This window comes from Mauremys reevesii, linkage group 2 (assembly GCF_016161935.1).
Source record: "Mauremys reevesii isolate NIE-2019 linkage group 2, ASM1616193v1, whole genome shotgun sequence".
In the NCBI taxonomy this organism is placed as follows: Eukaryota; Metazoa; Chordata; order Testudines; family Geoemydidae; genus Mauremys; species Mauremys reevesii.
The window spans coordinates 240617267-240636271 of record NC_052624.1 but is presented as its reverse complement, the minus strand read 5'-3'; the positions used below and the strand labels follow the sequence as shown (position 1 = coordinate 240636271).

At 39.5% G+C, this 19005-nt stretch overlaps 1 protein-coding gene across 5 annotated transcripts in view; it reads right to left on the bottom strand.

The window, feature by feature from the left end:
- The window catches only part of WWP1 (WW domain containing E3 ubiquitin protein ligase 1), a 156940-nt gene that overhangs the window by 115125 nt on the left and 22810 nt on the right, over positions 1–19005 (bottom strand). Inside the window, exons 2-3 of one of the 5 annotated variants that reach the window (XM_039521645.1) lie at positions 9572–9671; positions 6905–6995 (exon numbers count right to left, since the gene is read on the bottom strand). In XM_039521645.1, coding sequence (XP_039377579.1) covers positions 6905–6974 — 70 coding nt within the window. In that variant the 5' untranslated portion in view covers positions 6975–6995; positions 9572–9671. Of the gene's footprint in view, positions 1–6904; positions 6996–9571; positions 9672–11711; positions 11843–19005 lie in introns of those variants that run through there. The other 4 variants (XM_039521642.1, XM_039521641.1, XM_039521643.1 and 1 more) reach the window with 4 other exon arrangements.

Sequence of the window (19005 nt, the reverse complement as noted above, 5' to 3'; positions counted from 1 at the left end):
TGTAGAGGAGCTGCAAAAGTGGCTTGTGCCTGACCCATGTCTACACTTGGGATCTCTGTCTTAATGCTGCTTTATTGATGGAAATGTGATTTCTGTGGCATTAAGGGGTTTGGGTAGGGATTTAAATCCCAGAAAAATAAATCAATCGTATTTTCATGTGAATGCAGTTGGTCATTAAACACAGACTTTTTCATATGTTGCTGTCCATAATCCTGTTTGCATAGTCTGTAGTATAGAGCAGAGCAATATGAAAGATTTATATGAAGAACATACACATAGATAAGAATTCTAATTCCTGCATTAACAGAAGTAAGTTTGAGTTGTTTTTCAAACTCATATGTTTAAGTCAAGAGAACTCTTCCTTCTGTGGAGGTTTTTTCACAGAAGGTTCATCTGATCAATAGCAGAGTACTAGCAAATTCATTTTTATAATTTGTCTTTAAATTGGTGGAGACCAATTTGGATATTTATAAAAAAAAATCTTAGAAGACATTTAATTTCAAGTCTGCTGGGATAAAATTTGATCTCATGTATAAAAGCATGTCCACTAGCATGATTTTTGTGCTCTGTAATATCTAATATCTGTAGATTTTTGTGCTCTGTAATATCCTCAGTTATCTGAAGCAGGGTTGGTTTTGGCACCTAATATCCATCCTTGGGTTATATCTACCTAATGAGTCTTTGGCAGCAATTTTGTGCACTTGTAGAACCCCCAGAATGAGAATTATTTTTTATCCACAGCCAGGAATAAACTTTTTCTTTAGAATAATTACCAAAATATTTTGCCTTTTTTTTCCTAGATCTGTCCCTCTCTCAGATATTCAAACTTCCTACTCAAAATCTGTTTTCTAGGCATCTAAGGTTGTATTTTGGCAACAGTATGTGTAAACACCCCAAATACAGGAATTTAAAGTCTGCATGCTCACAAGTATTATAGTTACTTATTTAGGAAACTTCTTATATGTCACCAGAACTCTGTTGCCATCAGTAGCATAAATACTATTTTCTAAACTTCTTCTAGCATAGTGAATAATCCTTAAATTTTACCAGGTTCTTCTATTATAGAAGAGGATTCCCACGATGAAGGTCTGAAATGCCCCACCCTACCAGCCTTTATGTAAAGACCTTTCCTTTCCTTTCTAATCTGAGAGAGGGAAGGGAGCATATTCTCTCCCACTATTTGAATTCGATTTTCCCTAACTCTTATTATTGTTCTGTTCTTTTTTCAGCAGTTCTCTTATCGGCATTGTCTTGGAGATGCTGCAGTGAGAAACTTTTTCAGAGGCATCTTGAATCCAGTCCTCCCCCATTGCTTGATACAGGATCTTGTGTGATTGCTAAAAGCCTTCCATGTCATGGTGTATATATTGTGCTTTCATAACAGTACAAGCTGAGGTGTATTTGGGTTTGCTAGGTCTAATATTTGCATAATTAAATAGAGAACCATATACAATGAGCCTACTTATTAAGACATTTTGAGGCTGAATAATTTTGATATTTTTCCTTTTAACCAGAAGACTAATAGTGGTAAGTAGAACTGAGAAAATAATTGATTTTTTTTACTTGAGGGACTGAACCACAAAATCCAGTGGGGGCGGAGGGGGACTAGGTTTCAAAATTTTTCATCAAATTGAAAAATTTGGGGTGGGGATGGAATAAATTTACCCAGATGTTTCAGGTCAGTCCAAAACAAAATTTGTCAGCATTTTGGTTCATTCAGGCCATTTTCAAGTGTTTTCCATCTTTGGGGGGGGGTGGTGGAGGGGGGGAGGGGGTGTTAAAAATTGGCCAAATTTGAATTTGAAATGCTGTTTCTAAATGTTTTGACACAGTATAAATAAAAGAGGATGGCTGACATGGGAGCACTCTGCGCTATGGGTGCTGAAGGTGGCACCATAGCTTGTGGAGAGTGGAGCAGTGCCTCATCTTTAAGCGGCTCCATTGGTGCCATGACAGAGGAGATAGGCTTCTGTTTCTCTCTCGACTCCGAGTCTGCCTGCTTGGGGCCACTGGCTTTCACAGTACATGCGGTACCAGAGGATCCCGGTGCCTCATATGTACTCAGTTGTGGTGTGGTCGGTACCGAGGATATAGAATGAGCCGGAGATAGTTTCTTTTTCGGTGGCTCTTTAAGAGGGGAGTGAACCTTCCTCTGTGAAAAGGGTGAAAACTGCCTTTCAGAAGGAGTTTTAGGAGACCATTGTCCAGAGAGGGTCTGCTGTTGGGGATTGGATGCCAGGAACAGGGACTTCTCCATTGGGATAAGTTTAAGACGCAGGGCTCTGTCCTTCCTGGTGCAACCCTTTAAGTGGCTGCAATGAGAGCACTTTTGTGAGACGTGTCCCACAACTAGGCACCAGATGCACTGAGAGTGTCCGTCAGAGACCAGGATCACCTCCCAGCAGGAAAGACAGCACAAAGCCTGGTGAACTGGGCATGACCCAAACTGTAGTGGTTCAGCCCTAAGGGGTATTCAAACTTGAAGGAAAGGAAAGGGAAAAGGGGAGAAAGAGATAACTAAATCTAACTAGCGTACTGAAGACTATTCTAATCCTAAAGAATACTGCGGGGAGCTCTGTCTCAGGCTGAGGATGGTGGAGAAGGAACTGAGGGGAGTCTGGTCGCATGGCCCTAGATAGGCGCCAACAGCACGAGATGGGGAGAGTGTATGCACGACCCAGAAAACCACTGCAGCTGAAATTCTCCAATCAAAGGCGCAGGGACACACATTCACCTCAAGTGGAGCACCCAGAGACGCTTCTCAAAGAAGAACTGGATGCTTTCTTCTGGTTCCAGGTGCTTAGCCCTTAGTGACTTCCACCAGTTCAGTGATTTGAATTTCTTTAAAATTTTGTCAGAAAACATGTACCGTTTGATTATTTTTATTTAATGTAAATGATTTTAAGAGATTATAAATTTAGGCCTTAAGAGAGGTTGTCAATTCAAATTTAATTTTAAAAAAAAGAGGTTTATTTCTTGAAAAGAAAAAAAGAATTTAATTTAAATTTAAAATAAAATCAATTTTTAAAAAGATTGATTTTTATCACCATTGGAAGTATGAGGGCACTTGGGACACAGAGACAGTTCCAACAGACACTGTTGGCCAAAATATTCTGATCGTAAGTTCATGCACCAAGAATAGAATCTATACGGGAAAAAAAAAAAATCAAACAAAGAAGAAAGTTTAGATCTCCAAATCATCTGATGCTCTATGTATTAAATTAATTGGAGATGATGTTCTATAGCAATGTCACAAATTCAGAAGCTAGCAACTTTTCAAATTAGACTAAATTACGGTCCTGAGTAGATCACACCTGAGTCCAGTAAAATAAGCTTTTTTATTTGCTATGTTAGGCCTCAATATCCTGCAAATAAATATCACAATGCTATAATCACCATCTCATCCTCCTCACTGCAGTTTCCCCCACCATAATTCTGCATACAACCAGCTTCCTCCACATTTCTCCCCACAGTTGCTCTCCCCACTCCAAACCTGTAGTGAAACATGCTGTGCTGGCAAACCACACACGTGTTTATTACATTTACTCCTGGCTTAAGGTAAAGCAATGCTTATATTTTTTTTAACATAGCACAGGCAATAGCAGCTCGTCTAATCTCTCATAGCGTCTCTAGTCTCTTCACCATGATATATTGCCTGCAGCAAGAAGATTGGCAAAAGATAGATAAAGGAACTGATCAGCCCAGGCATTAGGTCTAATTTCGTGGCAGGCATCTTAGAAGGAATTGGAAATGGCTACATTATGGCTCCACAAGATTGAAAGACTTAGGCTATAAGACAAGGTAATAAACCAGCAGGAAATTGTTTTAATTCCAGCAAGTAAACAAGGAATTATGGTAGTTCAGGGAGTGATTGATGCTGATTATCAGGAAAAAATATGTTTTCAGTATTAATGGTTACCGTAATCCAGGAACAAGGCCCCATAATAGCATATATTCAACCCTGCATATTGCCTCTTTACAGTTTTTTTGGGGGGAGATTTTTGGAAGAGATAGATAGGCAAAAAACTTTTTTTGGAAGATGAGTTCTCAGGCTCTCCGTCACAGTGGAAAAACTGATAAACCAGTCTTACTACAGCAAATTCTGGGATCCATAAATTGGATAAGACGTATTTACAAGATTCCCTATCTATTGCTAACTCCACTGTTTAATGCCTAAAAATTAGGAGCAATGTCTGGAATGTTTGCTCAATTAATAACTATATGATATATGTTACAAGTAACAAACCCAATACAAATAATCTAACTCCATGCCCCCCACAGCCTCTTCCCCAAAGCCTACTCAACACAAAATATTCTTCTCGCCCAAGACACACACTTCCCACCATAGAGTGTCGCCCCATCCAAAATCAGACTATTCCATATTTACACTATTCCCACCAGCATGCAACAACCCTTTCTATCCCGCCCAACTCTATGTCCCCCAGAAAACAAAACCTACTGCCTCACAATTAACACCACACCCATTTAAAAAAAAAGTGAATTTCCCCATTCAAAACGTGGCTGTGTAAGGGTTAGGATTGCTCAAATGCACTTCCCACCAACTCACTTATTAAAAGTCAGAGTAAACACCAGATAAGGGAGTATTAATATCTGCAATAATCACAGTTCTTATGGCTTTTACACCTTAACTTCCTTATACCCACACACTCAAAGACTACACAGCACCATTACACACTTTCAGTGTAAAAGAGAAACACAATTCATATACTAAATTCCAAAGTCACACACAAACAGCACATTACACACATCTCCATGTTCATCTGGTTGAGATAAGAACTGAGGCATTTCGTTTGAGCATGAATGTGAAGAATTGGATGTGTGTACTATGTGTTTGCATACTGAGACTGAAGTAGTGCTGTGCAATATTTAAGTGTTAATACGTGAATTGCAGTGAGTGGTAAGTTACTTCAATTAGTGATTTCCCCAAACCTTTAATAAATGAGTGATGGAAGAGAACTTGATAGCCTTAAGACCTGGTCTGCACTTAAAAGTTAGGTCAAATTCCCTGACCGCTGTAGCTGTGTTGACCTAACTCCCAGGGTAGAAGCCACATCTTATGGCATCATTTGGGGAGGTGGAGTTTCTACAACGATGGAAAAACCCCTTCTGTTGCTGTAAAAAGTGTGTGCTACAGTAGCATAGTTATGTCACTGTAGTGCGCCACTGTAGCACTTGTACTGCAGACATGGCCTACTTCTTACACAGAAAAGTTTGTGTGGAGGAATATTAGTATACACATACACATACTTTTAAAAAGATTATTTATATTTTTAGTTTTGATTTCTGAGGCCAAAATTAGTATGGTCTATGTTCACAAATAAATGTATCAAACCAAACAGTTCATCTAATGTTAGTACTCATACTTCCATGTCCTTATATCTTGTCTAAAAGCAAATGGCCCATTTTAACAGAACAGGGAATCAGTAACTTCCTTAATTCTACTGCTAAAAAAAAGCCAATTTTTTTTTAAATGCAGCTCAATGTGACGTAAGTGCAAAACAAAATCCAGACACATTATTTTACAAAGAAAGAACTGCAACAAGCAAGCATAAGATTAAAAGAAGTTAGTAAATTCTCATGTTTCACCCAGTTTAACTATTGAAGCATTAACCACTTCTATTGTGAAGCTCCATCCTGAAGATTTAGCTAAGTTTGTCAGTACTTTATGTCACACTAGAGACTAATAATAATGAACTCTATACTTAGAGATCCATGATACTCTGCTATTGACTCCACACTTAATTTTTGATGTCCTATAATCTACAGATACATACCAGAAATGTTAAACAATTAAAAGCAAATTCAGTAAAAAAGGACAGAACCCATAAAGACATCATGTTTGATGAAGATTTCAAGATTTAAATCAGGCATGAGAACCAATTTTAAATTAACTAAGGTGTTTCTGAACATTTGAAACAAAAAGGTACATGAGGCAAAAAAAAACACCCCTCATCTTTCAGAAACATGAATTTAAACTCAAAAGGAGATAATTTATATCAATGCCAAATTGCAGACTAAAATTCACAGCTAATTATTCATCAATGCAACCATAAAAAGGAATGCAGAATATATGAAGCAAAAGGTAATTTAAGGTGTCCTGTATTTTTTTTTGAAAAATGTTCTTAAAGCAGCAGAAATTGAAGACTTTAGGAACAAACAAAATTAGGGTTTAAGGACGACAATTTGCTATAGCAGAAACCATAGTGAACACACTTGTTAATAAGATTAAATCCTTCTCAATGCAACACTCATTCTAAAATGTGCATAAAACATTCCCTTCTAAAGCAAACCTGAACCATTAAAACTAGCTAAGAGTGGATACAAAATATGGCACATTGTTTCTTTGAGTGGCCACAAACCTGGAATGAGCGTAAAATTATGCTTCACATAAACAAAAAAAAAACAAAGGAAGACAAGCCAAACAATAGCTATTCACCCACCTCAAAAAGAACATCTAATCCATATAAAAAGCACTCTCTCAGGAAACTACAAAATTGCAAATCTCTGTATCATTTCATTTTTGCTGACCACACAAAAAGACAGCACACTTTGAACATTACAAGTATGTAAACAAACCCTGCTAAAAATAATCAAAATATCCTGATTTATGCTACAATAGTTTATGCTTTTCTTTTTATCCACGATTTTCTTTTTAAATGTCTTGTGAAACGAATGTGTATTATTTCCAAAATATTTATACATTAGTAGTAAGTAAAAGTAAGTTTGAGTGACATGGTATAATATTTTCTGATACTGCCCTCAGTCTATATCAATAAAGGTTACATAGTTTTTATGCTACAAAGGATTGTTTACTGTGAAAAAGAATACTTTCTGGACTTAATGGCCACATATTAATATATGTAATACACAGATTATTACTTACTAGTTACTTGCATCTGTAATCTTCCATTATGGTTGTTACTGGTATCAGATCTTGGTGAGGCTGTGGCCATGTCAGAAGCTACTGCTTTAGCCTATAAAAAAGAAAAAGATAAATATGTCTATACACGTACCCATTTAGTTTACTTAAAAATATCCAACTTCACATGTTGTCCACAAGTATAAACTAAAATAAACTGAGAAACTAAAACAGTGAGTTTCTTTCTGTCACTGAGGTATACCAGAACATGATACATTATTGTATAACCAAATTAAAGTAATGGTTTTACATTTCTATTGTGCCTTCTAGCTAAGGACCTCAAAGCACTTTACAAATGTTAAATGAAGTAGCTTCAGAATACCCATCTGAATTAGGGAAGTATCACCTTCATTTTATAGATGGAGAAAGTAAAGTAGAAGACTCATAGAATAATAGAAAAACATAGGTCTGGAAGGGACTGCAAAAAGGTCATCTAATCCTGCCCAAGATAAGGCAGGATTAACTATACCTAGAACATCCCTGTCAAGTGTTTATCCAATGTGTTATTAAAAACCTCCAATTACAGGGATTTCACAGCCTCCAAGGGTATGTCTACACTACCCCCAGATCGGCAGGCAGTCATCGATCCAGCAGGGATCAATTTATCGTGTCTAGACCTGACAATAAATCAACTCCCAAGAGTTCTCCCATCAACTCCTGTACTCCAGCGCTGCAAGAGGCGCAGGCAGAGTCGATGGGGGAGCGGCAGCAGTTAACTCACCATAAAGACACCACAGTAAGTCGATCTAAGTATGTCGACTTAATCTACGTTATTCACGTAGTTGAAGTTGCAAAACTTAGATCAAGCCCCACCACCCAGTGTAGACCAGGGCTAAGTAACTTGTTGCAATGCTCATCTATCCTTAAAGTTCGATATTAGGAAATACTTTCTATCCTAAAGTTTCCCTGTGGCAAACTAAGCTGATTACTTCTTGTCCAACTCTCAGTGGACATGAAGAACAACTAATCACCGTCCTCTTTATACCAACCTTTTATGTATTTGAAGACTTATTAAACCCTCCCTCAACCTTCTTTTCTGTAGATGAAACATGCCCAATTCTTTCAACCTCTCCTCGGTGGTTAAGTTTCCTAAAACTCTTACCATTTTTGTTGCTCTCCTCTGGACTCTGACTAATTTGTCCACATCTTTAAGTGTGGTATCCAAAACTGGACACATTACTCCAGCTGAGGCTTCACTAGTGCTGAGTAGAATGGAACAATTACATCCCATGTCTTACATACAACAATCCTGTTAATACATCCCAGAATGACACCTGCCGTTTTCACAACAGCACCCCGCTGTGCTGTTTCAATTTGTGCTCCATTATAGTAATTTCCAAGATCCTTTTCTGCAGTACTACTGCCCAGTCATTTCCCATTGTGTTTGTGATTTTTCCATCTTTTCCTACTTCGCAGGTGTCTTTACTGAATGTCACCATATTGATTTCATACCAATTATTCAGTTTATCAAGATCATTCTAAATTCTAATTCTGTCCTCAAAGTGCTTGCAACCCCTCAGCCTGATGTCATCTGCAAATGTTATAAGCATACTCTCCACTCCATCATTCAAGTAATTAATGAAAATATTTAGTTCCTGCTGGACTCCACTTGATATATGTGCCCAGTTTGACAGCTAACTCTTAATAATTATTCTAAGTATGTTTATTCACCAGTTATGCACCCACCTTACAATCATTTGAACTAGACTAAGATTCCCTCATTTGAGAACGTCATGTAGGACCATGTCAAAAGCCTTTCTGAAGTCAAGATACATGTCTACTTCTTCCCCCAATCCACTAGGTCAATTGACCTTTTAAAGAACGAAGTTAGGTTGAAAGAAATTAGACTGTCTCTTTCTATTTAGATGGTAAGTACTTTGGTGCAGGGACTGTCTCTTCCAGTTTGTTCAGTGCCTAAAACAATGAGGTCCTACTCTCTGATGAGATGTTACAGTAGTGTCTGGAAACAAGACAAATAACTTGTCTGCAGAAGAGCCAGAAAAAGAACACAGCTCTGACTCCATGTCCTAGGGTTTAGTCATGAAAATATATAATTTAAAATGTAACTGCCAAAACTTGGATATGTGCATATGTAATTAATTTATGTTTGTTTGTAACCTGAACAGGTATAACAAACAACAACATGTAAGACATTTACATAGGAGCAAAGAGATAAGATATAGACAGGGTCCTGTGAAGTCTGCAGGACAGAGAGATCAAATTCTGTGGCAAGCAACTCTATATTCTGGTAAGAACTCCTAAATTCTCCAGCACTGTTAATTTATTGTAGTTCTATGAAATACTCTTCATTTTCTAGCCATCCCACCCCCAAACACACAATACTATGGATCAGTTTAAAATATTAATTTACGTACAATTTGTCAAAGGCTTTCAGCAACTATTTCTGATTAAGTATTTTGTCCACTGCATTCTCCAGATGACCCAACTCAGCGTGGATCAGAAGTTATGACTTTAACTTGGAACTTCAGTTTAGTATCTCCATCTCCTACGTTGTACATGCCAGGGAAGCAAGCCTCAAGCCTCAGCTGCTGCTCTATTCCCTAAGCAGCCTGCCTGCCCAGCCTGCACTTCTGGTTCCAGTACTCTAGCACTTGCTCCCTCTCCACGTACCTTTGCCTTATTCTACAGAACAGTGAAGAGAGAATTCACTGCAATTCAATTAATTTCCCCTTGTGAAGAAAGGTCCAGAGTATGCAGCAGCTCCAGGCACCTAGATAAAACAAAGTGTTGGGCACACTGCTGCAATGAAATAATGAAGTGTGCAAGAAAAATGCTGAATTCTGTGTTATCTTGGGAAAAATACCAAATATACCATTGCTGCAGAATCATGGAGTCCCTAAAGCCTTGTGTGAGGTGACCTAGGCAATTTACCCTTCTCAGAACTATTGTTTCAGGCTGTTTACAGACTCAAATGGGTATTAGTTACACACAGTTCACATTTTCAAGGTTATCTTTGCAACCATAAGGATTAGACATTTTTTAAAAAATGAATGCCAAGATTCTGGACACAATTCTATAGCAAAGAATACATTGGACTTTGGGAATACAAATACTGCAGACATTGGGAGGCTGGGGGAGTGGGAGAGAGAATGAGTGAAATTACTGCTTCAAAACACCTAACCACCGTTTTTGTCCCTCAAATCTCAAGCAATTTTGTATACACAATTAAGTCTGACATACCAAATTAAATTCCTGGAGACTGCTTGTGGGGCAGATATGATCTACGCATGCTGAAAAGCTTTTATCAAAAATGTAAAAAGCATAAAGTTATTCTAAAAGTTTAAAAACAGGCAAGTTCTTTTTAGTCCATGGACACAAAATTTTCCACTATAAGACTGAAAACAATGTAGCTAGTACAATATATTGTGACATTTATAAAAGCTTGAATTGATCTCAAATTAAATGTCCCACACCTCTGGTCTATATAATTAAAAAAGCTGCACCTTTTAACTCATTCAAATTTGACGGAGGGAGTTATTGATGACGGGTTTTTTTAAATTTAAATTATTTGCATATATTATAGTTAGTTTAGGCCTCAGCATATCTTGTTATAGTAAATCATTTTCCAATGTAAAATTAAACAGGTTTACTTTTAAAACAAAAAATGAACTTACATAAACATTTTAAACCCACTGTGCACCTGCCTCATTTACCACAATTGTTCTATGATGTGTTGTGAAAGGCTTTGCTTCCTCCAAATGTATGCTCACCTGCTGTATGTAAAGAAGCCATATCCACCTTCATCTATACCATGCAAAGAGCCAGAACTCTTTCTGAACCCTACTCTTCATCATTATGTATCTACGCACATCATCTCAGTTTATACTTGAATGCATGTGCATTACTAATAAAACAGAGAATTTTATCAGATATAAGCCAGTGTACATGCCATGAAGTTTTAAAAAACATATATCATGTAATTAAATCAAGTAAGATTCTAAGTTGCTGGCACTTTTCTGTCTCCACCTAAGGTGCCAAGTCTTTTCTCTCTCTCTCTCTCTCTCACACACACACTGCACTTTTTTCACTCCTTCCATGCTAGCAAATAATGGATCAACTATTTGATGACATTTTATGAAAAAAAATCATACTTTGACTCCAAAGTAATCATACCAATTTTCAACTGAAAAGATAAAACTGGGAAATTTATAAGCATTCAAAAATGTCCCTTCTTAACAGAAACACCTGGGGAACCTTAGCTATGAAAATTACCAATAATAAAAATGGTAATTATATTTAAAATAATCTTGAATACAGGTGTCCAGGACTCAACACAACACAAAAAAAGTCTGGAGGATTTAGAAGTAAGTTTTCAGATCTAAAGGGGGTAATTAATAAAAGTTAACTACTAGCAGGAGAGCCAGAAAATCAGTCATGAAATTCATGGCTTGAAGAATCAACTTGTAAGTAGGAATTCAGCTGGTGAAGTGGGCCTAAATATCAATTTGTGCAAACTTTTAAATTTAAAGTATCTAGCCTTTATAGGTACATACAATATACAACAACAGTGTTTTCCTGAGTCTGCAGACAGTACCATCTGAATGGCCCTGCTGCTTATAGCTTTGACTGACAACAGATGAGGATGGGAACTGAATAGAGTAGTAAAAATCTTATTTTCCTCCTCCTATCCCACATGCTAACAGAAGCCAGGGCATTGAGACACAGGTCCCTTTCCCCAATGCCCTCTTCATAGTAGTTAAGCATCTAAATAAGGTCCAGAAACAGCATCCTGATTCAAATCTCAACATACTCTCCCTTCGCAGCAGCTTGGGGGTAACCAGGCATCTGAGCTTCTCACTTCAGTATTTCTCCTGGACTGAATAGGAATCTTGGGCCTGTGGCCACAGCTGTATTCACAGTACATCTCTACATGAGACAATCTCGGACTGAATCCCAGTAGAAGCAATACATGGACTTTCACATCACACATGGGTCATTTTCTCCCTGTGGTCTCTGACACAGCAATCTAGGGGACAATGCACAGGATAGTGATGAACTTTCAAATTTCTTCCATCCAACTTTTAATGACACTGGACATGTCCAATATTTTATGAGAGAACAATTCTCTCTCATCTCCAAATGCCCCCTCATGGCTAGGCACCCTAGTGCCCAGGGTGATGCTGTCCTACTTCTCCCCTCTCAAGCCCCTAACGACTCCACAAAAAAAGCTTTATTCCCTCAACACTCCTCCTTGGGGCTGGTTTATTACAAAAAATGTAGCGCAAACATTAAGTAACAAAAGTCCCCAAAACAATACATTTATAACCTCTATGGATATAGTCCTTAAAAATCCATGACATCTAATCCATTGATGTAACATACCACACTCCAGCATCTTTCACTACACCTGGTCTTTTCTTTGATTCTCTCCCCTCCTTCTCCCAGAACAGGTACCCAGCTCTTCCTGCTGGAGTTCAATCCCACTCTTCCCAGCCATAACTCCACCCCGCCTCTCTGCTGGAAATTCATTCTCATCACAGGAGTATTCATTACTCTCCCTGTTCTATTAACTTCTCATCTCAGACTGGCCAGCAGGTAGGCCCTACTACTGTTCCCTGGCCCTCAGCCTTATGTTCCTCTGGTTCCAGCTCTCCAGCATGGAGATATCAGTGGGTAAACCCCTTTGCTGCTCCTGCCTTCAGCCCACTCTGGCCTTCAGCTCTATCTGGGAAATCACCAGACAATTAACTGCTAATTTCCTGCTTTCATCCCCTCCAGCCTGAGACCTCCTACAGATTTCTTCAGAGACCTCTCCCCTCTCTAATTCTCCCTCATCCTTTATAGCCCCAGGTGTTGCCCCACCCATTTAATTGGCCAAACTCGGAGCCCTTGTTCTGGCACAGGGACGCCAGACCTGCTTTACTTAAAGGGGCCAGTCATCCTGTAACAATGAAGGATTCAAACTTGATTTCTCCATAATCGGTGGCACATAATCCAGTGCATGTGCAAAGGAAGTTTCCTATACCCTTGTAACTAGCCCAATTCAGATTACCATTCCCTGGCAGTGCTATAGGTATCAAAAACTTTCAGAGCCCTAACATCCTGAAGAGTGACTGTGGTTCAGACAGACATCAGGCCACCATGTTTTCTTTAAACAAGCAGCATGGCTCCAAATACTGCCTTTTCTGTCCGGAATCATCTGTCCCACATGACATTTCTACTTACCATGTACCTGGCCAGAAAGAACAATAAGAGAAAGACTTGGCCAACTTATGATATATTTTCATCAGTTAGATCTTTAGATCAGTGAGGCACAGATCACATCTTTCTCCAGTAGTGACCACTAGCCTAGTTCACCAGCAACATACAAAGGGGTCTGTTGGTTTTTGTTTATGGCTCTGAGAACTGATCATATGAGCAAGGGATGCCTTCTCTAGCCACTGGTGAAGGAGGAGTCTTTACGCCTTTCCTCCAAGTCCTCTGGAAACAAGAGTGCTGGTACAGCTCAGAAGAAAAAGGTTTTATCCTAAAATCTCCACACTGACCTAGAACAATATGGGTCTCAATTTTGTTGCAAATGGTCAAAACTGATCCTATGAGGAGGAGCATCTGGTCTCAGATGATCACTTAGACTCAGGTACTTTGTTTCAACTTGGGAGACCTCTCCACAAAAGCTTGGTTTCTGACAAGAAAGAACAGGAGTACTTGTGACACCTTAGAGACTAACACATTTATTTGAGCATAAGCTTTTGTGGGCTACAGCCCACTTCATCGGATGCATGCAGTGGAAAATACAGTAGGAACATTGTGTGTGTGTGTGTGTGTGTGTGTGTGTGTGTGTGTGTGTGTGTGATTGATATATATATCAATCACACACACACACACACACACACACAGAATATGAAACACTGGGTGTTACCATACACACACTAATGAGAGTGATCAGTTAAGGTAAGCTATTACCAGCAGGAGAGAAAACAACTTTTTGTAGTGGTAATCAAAATGGTCAACTGCTGCAAATAGACCATTTTGATTACCACTACAAAAAGCTGTTTTCTGCTAATAGAGCATTTTGATTACCACTACAAAAAGTTGTTTTCTCTCCTGCTGGTAATAGCTCACCTTAACTGATCACTCTCATTAGTGTGTGTATGGTAACACCCAGTGTTTCATATTCTCTCTGTGTCTGTGTGTGTCTGTGTCTGTGTCTGTGTCTGTGTGTGTCTTCCTACTGTATTTTCCACTGCATGCATCCGATGAAGTGGGCTGCAGCCCACAAAAGCTTATGCTCAAATAAATGTGTTAGTCTCTAAGGTGCCACAAGTACTCCTGTTCTTTTTGCGGATACAGACTAACATGGCTGCTACTCTGAAACCTGACAAGAAAGAGCTCTTTAGCTATTGTGTCTCCAGGCAGGTTGTTCATATTTTCTTGGAACGGCCACTGGAAATAAAACAGAAATGGGGGGGAGGGGGGGCAGGGAGGAGGCGGGTTCTGTGGTGAGTGGTGAATGTTGACAGATTCAGGAATGTTTCTCTCACTGCATAAACTTACACTGGACTATTTTTGGATTCAGACTCAAGGAAAGACTCCCGCTTTGGATTTTGTCATGCAAAATCTGCTTCTCTCTTGCCTGCTCTAGGGAGAAAGCATCAGGCTTCCAATGGCAACAAGCAGCAGAGTTCAGAATCTAATTAGGAGCAAGAATCCAAGAAGTTACCCACCTAGATTTTTCATATCCCATACATCTTAAGGAGGGTTTTTTTTTTCCAATTTCCCATATGTTCATGTTCATCAACATTTCCTATACTCTGCAGTTAAAAACAACCATTCACTTCATAAGATATAAGAATGGCCATACTTGGTCAGACCAAAGATCCATCTAGCCCAGTATCCTGTCTTCTGACAGTGGCCAAAGCCACGTGCCCAACAGGGAATGAACAGAACAGGTAATTATCAAGTGATCCATTCCCTGTCGCGCATTCCCAGCTTCTGGCAAACACAGGCCAGGAACACCATCCCTATCCATCTAGGCTAATAGCCATTGATGGACCTATCCTCCATTAATTTAGCTAGTTCTTTCTTGAACCCTGTTATAATCTTGGTCTTCACAACATCCTCTGGCAAGGAGTTCCACAGGTTGACTGTGCATTGTGCTAAGAAATTCTTCCTTTTGTTTGTTTTAAACCTGCTGCCTATTAATTTATTTTGGTGACCCCTGGTTCTTCTGTTATGAGACGGAATAAACAACACTTTCTTATTTCCTTTTTCCACACCATTCATAATTTTATAGACCTCAATCATATTCCCCCTTAGTCACCTCTTTTCCAAGCTGAAAAGTCCCAGTTTTATTAATCTCTCCTCTTAATTTCTCCCCTATTAAGCCGTTCCATACCCCTAAGCATTTTTGTTGCCTGTTTCTGAACCTTTTCCAATATATCTTTTTTGAGATGGGGTGACCACATCTGCAGACAGTATATAAGATGTGGGCATACCATGGATTTATATAGAGGCAATATGATATTTTCTGTCTTATTATCTATCCCTTTCTTAATGATTCCCAACATTCTGTTCGCTTTTTTGACTGCCACTGCACATTGAGTTCATGTCTTCAGAGAACTATCCACAATAGCTCCAAGATCTCTTTCTTCAGAGGTAACAGCTAATTTAGACCCCATCATTTTATATGTATAGTTGGAATTACGTTTTCCAATGTGCATTACTTTGCATTTATCAACACTGAATTTCATCTGCCATTTTGCTGCCCAGTTATCTAGTTTTGAGAGATCCTTTTGTAGATCTTCGCAGTCTGCCTGGGACTTAACTATCTTGAGTAGTTTTGTATCATCTGTAAATTTTGCTACCTCACTGTTTACCCCTTTTTCCAAATCATTTATGAATATATTGAATAGGACTGGTCCCAGTACAGATCCCTGGGGGACACCACTATTTACTTCTCTCCATTCTGAAAACTGACCATATATTCCTACCCTTTGTTTCTTATCTTTTAATCAGTTACCAATCCATGAGAGGACCTTCCCTCTTTATCCCATGACAGCTTACTTTGCTTAGGAGCCTTTAGTTTTGTGTCACACTAAGTCCAGAATCTTTTCCATTTATGTAGGTATGTATAGCACGTTGTTGAACACCAGCTATTTAAAATAATCTCCTTTACCTCTTCTTAACAAGTCATCTCCATATCCTGGAACCATGAAGAAGTCATGCCTTCAGATGGAGTTCTAGATCTGAGTGGACAATTTGGCCTGCATCCTGTGAGAGGAGGTGGGGTACCAACTGCAGGGTGACTGGTGGACAGACCACCAGGCATAAGAGGTAAGGATACCATATTTGTCGTGACCATGTTGGGGCTATGAGAATGACTCTGGCTTGTTCAACTAGTATCCTGTTAAGCTCTTTGAATAGGGGAAATGGTGGAAAGGCATAGAGGAGAAGGGCATCCCATGAAATGAGAAGGCGTCCCCCAGAGACTGATGACCTAGACCCATGCTTGAGCAGAATTGTGGACATCTGGCATTCTTTGGTGTGGCAAATAGATCTATGTTGGGGAATCCCAAGTGACTGAATATGTGCTGTAAGGCTCTTGTGTCTATCTCCCACTCTTGTTCTTTAAGAACTTCCTGCTCAGTGAGTCGCTGTGGTGTTCTGGTGTCCAGGTAGGTATACAGCTGAGATGTTGATACCATGTTGGATGCACCAGTTCCACAATTTTAGTGCTTCTGTACACAGAAATTGAGACCTCACTCCCCCAGTCTGTTGATATAAAACATGCAAGCAATGTTGTACATCATTACCCTTATGGTCTTTTGTCCAATTATTGGTAGAAAGCATAGAAATGCTTTGGAGACTGCACATAATTCCAGGAGGTTGATGTGCAATGTGAATTCCAAAGGGGACCACTTGTCCTGTACCATGTAGGTCTGTAGATGTGCTCCCCAACCTAATAGGGAGGCATCAGTCATAAGTATCAAGGACCGTGATGCTTGGAGGAAGGGAACCCTCATGCAGATATTCTAGGGCTGTGTCTACCAGTCTAATAAATCTTTGCCCTTGATTGGCATCGAGAGCCGTTTATTCAGGCTGTGTATGCCTGAATAAACAGTTTGTACACTGTTCATAGCCATTCCTGGAGGCAGCACACATGTAATCTGGCATGTTTTACCAAAAATATGGTCACCATCATATGACCAAGCAACAACCGTAGGCAAGTTCTGGTCCTCACAGTGGAAATGAGATTGACTATTACGGAAAATCTGTGAGCTGTGAGGAAGGTTTTGACCTTTATAGCATCTAATTGGGGCCCAATAAACTCAAGTTGTTGTTCTGGTGTCAGTGTTGATTTTTATATGTTTATCTGGAGGACAAGTTTCAAGAAAAGGTCTCAAATATCAGACGGGTAGCCATGTTAGTCTGGATCTGTAAAAAGCGACAAAGAGTCCTGTGGCACCTTATAGACTAACAGACTTATTGGAGCATAAGCTTTCGTGGGTGAATACTCACTTTTTATTATGGCTTGGGGCGCATCAAATCTGGATGGAGCTCTGATGAAGCAGTCATCTAGATATGGGAATATTACAAGCCCTTGTTTGCAGCACCACTGCCAGGACTTCGGAAAAATACTTTTGTTGCCATCGAGAAGCCAAAGAGTTGTACCTTGCATTGATAATGGCTGAACTCCAGAATAAATCTGAGGAACCTCTTGTGGGAAGGGTATATGGTAATATGAAAGTACACATCTTGCAGTTTGAGGGCTGAGAACCAGTCCCCCTGTTCCAGTACTGGGATTATTGTTGATAGTGTGACCACCTCGAACTGTTCTAGTTTGACAAACTTGTTGAGGTTCCTCAAGTCTAAGATAAGTGTGGTGGGTGGAAACCTCTTTTGGATTAGAAAATAGTGGGAATAAAAGCATTTCCTTCTTTGTTGGAATGGAACCTGTTCTACGGCTCCCAGTCGTATAATATGGTTTATTAGAGATGTCAATTAATCAGTTAACTCATGAGATTAACTAAAAAAAAAATCGTGATTTAATCGCACTGTTAAGCAATAGAATACCAACTGAAATCAAATCCCCATTGCTGATGATTTCCAGTACCCACTTGTCAGAGGTGATCTGCCACCACATCGGACAGAATGAAGTCAAAGACTCACCAAACTGATGGATTAATTCAAGTGGCTACAGCATCTGGACTGGGGGAGGCATCTCGGGGACTCAACCAAATTTTCAAAATTGTTGTTTGGAGGTAGATGGGTGGGGCATAACCACCTTTGCTGATGTCTGTCTGCATTTGGGAGGAGGTCACTGTCGCCTATGTTGTGTATCATAATGCTGTTAAGGAATGAAATGTGGAGGGCAGGATCTCGGAATAGATAGATATCTACCCTGTCTTCTCTTTGGTGTTGGTGTATAGATGACAAGTGAATAGAAAGTCGCTCTGGAATCCTTTAATGAATGAAAGGATTCATCAATGTGCTCAACAAAAAGTTTAGACATTTCAAATGGGAGATCTTCTGCAGTAGTCTGCGCTTCCTGGGCAACCTTGAGAGGTGAAGTCATGAGACTCGTCTCATTACCTTAGAAGTCGCAATGGACCGGGCCACTGTATCCCCAGCATCCAGAGAGGCTTGCAGCACCATGCATACCAGGAGTTGTCCTTCTGTCACTAGTACTTGGAACTTCTCTTTTTTATCTGGGAGAGATTGAGTGAATTCATTGAATTTGAAATAGTTCATATGATCATACTTGGATAAAAGTACCTTATAGTTATCTATTAAAAAATGGTGCATGCCTGAAAATTATGCCTTGAGACCGAAGAGGTCTTGTCTCTTCCAGGCCTTGTCATACGGGGTTGTCATTATCTCTTGTCGACTGCATTGACCACAATGGATAAGAGACTAAGAACTCCATGTCCTTGGCAGGCACATAACACTTCTTGTCTGCTCACTTCCTGGTAGATGGTATCGACGCAGAGGTCTGCCAGATCATCTTAGTTGGTCCAACAAGGCCTCATTGATTGGAAGTGCCATCTTTGCAGATGTGGAGGCCTGCAATGTGTCAAGAAACTTGTGCTGTTGCTCTCTAACTT